Source organism: Penaeus japonicus, unplaced genomic scaffold (genome assembly GCF_977035675.1).
Source record: "Penaeus japonicus unplaced genomic scaffold, GWHDUDI00000001_assembly GWHDUDI00000006, whole genome shotgun sequence".
NCBI classification, from domain to species: Eukaryota; Metazoa; Arthropoda; class Malacostraca; order Decapoda; family Penaeidae; genus Penaeus; species Penaeus japonicus.
In genome coordinates, this window is record NW_028234408.1 from 37,982,543 (window position 1) to 37,985,042 (window position 2,500).

General features: G+C 33.1%; 1 protein-coding gene across 1 annotated transcript in view; it reads right to left on the reverse strand.

Annotated features, from left to right (window-relative positions):
- LOC147471726 (putative glutamate receptor) overlaps positions 1-2,500 on the reverse strand; it is an 8,399-nt gene that overhangs the window by 5,190 nt on the left and 709 nt on the right. Inside the window, exons 2-5 of the mRNA XM_086537507.1 lie at positions 2,352-2,500; positions 1,732-1,758; positions 947-1,042; positions 241-414 (exon numbers count right to left, since the gene is read on the reverse strand). The exon at positions 2,352-2,500 is cut by the window's right edge and continues 123 nt beyond it. Coding sequence (XP_086393633.1) covers positions 241-414; positions 947-1,042; positions 1,732-1,758; positions 2,352-2,500 — 446 coding nt within the window. The remainder of the gene's footprint in view (positions 1-240; positions 415-946; positions 1,043-1,731; positions 1,759-2,351) is intronic.

Below are 2,500 nucleotides of genomic sequence, written 5' to 3' on the forward strand. Positions count from 1 at the left end.
AAGAAAGAAAGAGAAAGAGATGAAAAGAAAGAGAGAGAGAGAGAAATAAAAAAAGAGAGAGAAAAAGAAAAAAAGAGAGAGAGAAAAAAAGAAAGAATGAAAGAGAAAAAAGAAAGAAAAAAACAAAGAAAGAAAGAGAAAGAGAGATGATTCGTGTAAAAAAAAATCAATTTCCCTTCTGTATATATAGCGTTTCCACTTCATCTCTCCCAAAACAATGAAAAAAAAAAACTCACGTACCTTCACCGAGAAGGTCTTGAGCGTGGCGCCCTTGAGAGAAGTGAGGACAGGGAGGAGAGGATGCCGTAAGGAAAGTGTCCCTTCGGCCCAGCATCCCACAGTCCGGAGAGCATAGCGTCCTTCGTCTAAAAGGCGGGCTTCTCGAATTTGTCCTTCGCATGGGCTGTTGCCTTTCTGAAATTGTTATTTTATTTATTTATTTGTCTGTTTGTTTGTTTGAGTCTTGTGATATATGGTATTATTTTTTCTGATTTTTGTTTTGTTTTTTTGAGTCTTGGTTTTTTTTTTGTTTTTTTTTTCATTTGGTAACTGGGTTTTGTTTATCTTTTACTCTGCCAAGGAGACTTTATTATTATTATTATTATTATTATTATTATTATTATTATTATTATTATTATTTTAATTAGCACAGTAGAAATTGATGATATTTTCAATTTTTTATTATCTTTGGTATGATTGTCATAGTAAAGGTTATTGTTTATTGAAATCTTGTAACGAAGATAATATTTATTATTAACATTACATAGTCTCTTTCACTTTCTCTCTCTCTCTCTCTCTCTCTCTCTCTCTCTCTCTCTCTCTCTCTCTCTCTCTCTCTCTCTCTCTCTCTCTCTCTCTCTCTCTCTCCACACACACACACACACACAAACACAAACAAACATAAATAAACACACAAACAAACGTCCCAGAAATTCCAACCTCTTACCTGAAGAACAGCCACTCTCACAGCAAGAGGAACATACGAGCATAGTTCTCGGCTCTCCACCTCTCCCTCGGTCACCACAAGGACGAGCGTGTCCCACTGTTCAGGGAGAGGATTTAATCGGGAAATTGTGGTTCATTTTAATTGACTTTAGGATGATATGTGAGTTATTAGTGAGTTATGGTGAGGTATCGTATTTTTTAGTGAGTTGTTAGTGAGTTATTAATTAGGTATAGTGAGTTATTAGAGAGTTATGGTGAGTTATTAATGAGTTATGGTGAGTTATTAATGAGGTATAGTGAGTTATATGGGAGTTATGGTGAGTTATTAATGAGATATAGTGAGTGATGGTGAGTTATTAATGAGTTACAGTGAGTTATTAATGAGGTATAGTGAGTTATTAGTGAGTGATGGTGAGTTATCCATGAGTTATTAATGAGTTACAGTGAGTTATTAATGAGGTATAGTGAGTTATTACTGAGTTATAGTGAGTTATTAGTGAGTTATATTGAGTTATTAGTGATTTATGGTGAGTTATTGGTAAGGTATGGTGAGTTGTTAATGAGTTATGGTGAGTTGTAGTGAGTTATTGGTGAGTTATTAGTGAGTTATCGTATTTATTAGTAAGTTATTCGTGAGTTATTGATTAGGTATAATAAGATATCAGTGAGTTATGGTGAGTTATTAGTGAGTCATAGCGAGTCCTTGTGAGATATACTGAGATATTCTTATCACTTATTTTAGTAATATCATATTTTTATGAATACGAGGGTTTTAATGACACTTACTGCGCCAAAGACCTTTCTGGACATCATCTGAAAAAGAATTGATCTTTATTCTAATCTCAAAATACCTGATATATATTTGCATACACATTCAAAGAAGATGGGAATAGGAGACAAAGGAAGAGATTAATATGGTAAAGCTATGATGATAATACCGATGCAAATAATGATAACGGTAATAATTATGATGATAATAGTAATAATAAAGAGAATGATGGTAATAATGACAGTAACAGTAATGATAACGATATATAAATGATAGTAGTAATGAAAACTGTAATAACAATGATGGTAATAAAAATGACGATAATGATAGTAATAGTAATAATAGGATTAACAATAACGATACGAATATCAATGACAATAACGATAGAAAATATAATACTTATAGTGATGATAATGATCAGAATGATGACATAATACTACAACCATAATTATAATGATGATATTGATAATAATGACATTGTTAATAAAATGACAATAATCGTAATGACAGTAAAGAAATAATAAAAATAAGGAAACGAGAGACAGCCCATTAAATCCGATCTTAATTAACAATTCTCAATAAATAAAAAAGAGGAAATGTAGAACCCGAGAACCAGGAAAAAAAATATGTTAGTCACCTCGACAGCCGCTGGTACAACCCAGACAGATGGACCGACAAGTAACAACACCATCTGTCGGCGATAGAGAGCATCACGACCGTACAAAAAATCCCACTTGATCTTCGGTGTGATGAACCGGTGTGATGTCGACGAGTGGTGATGCTGAG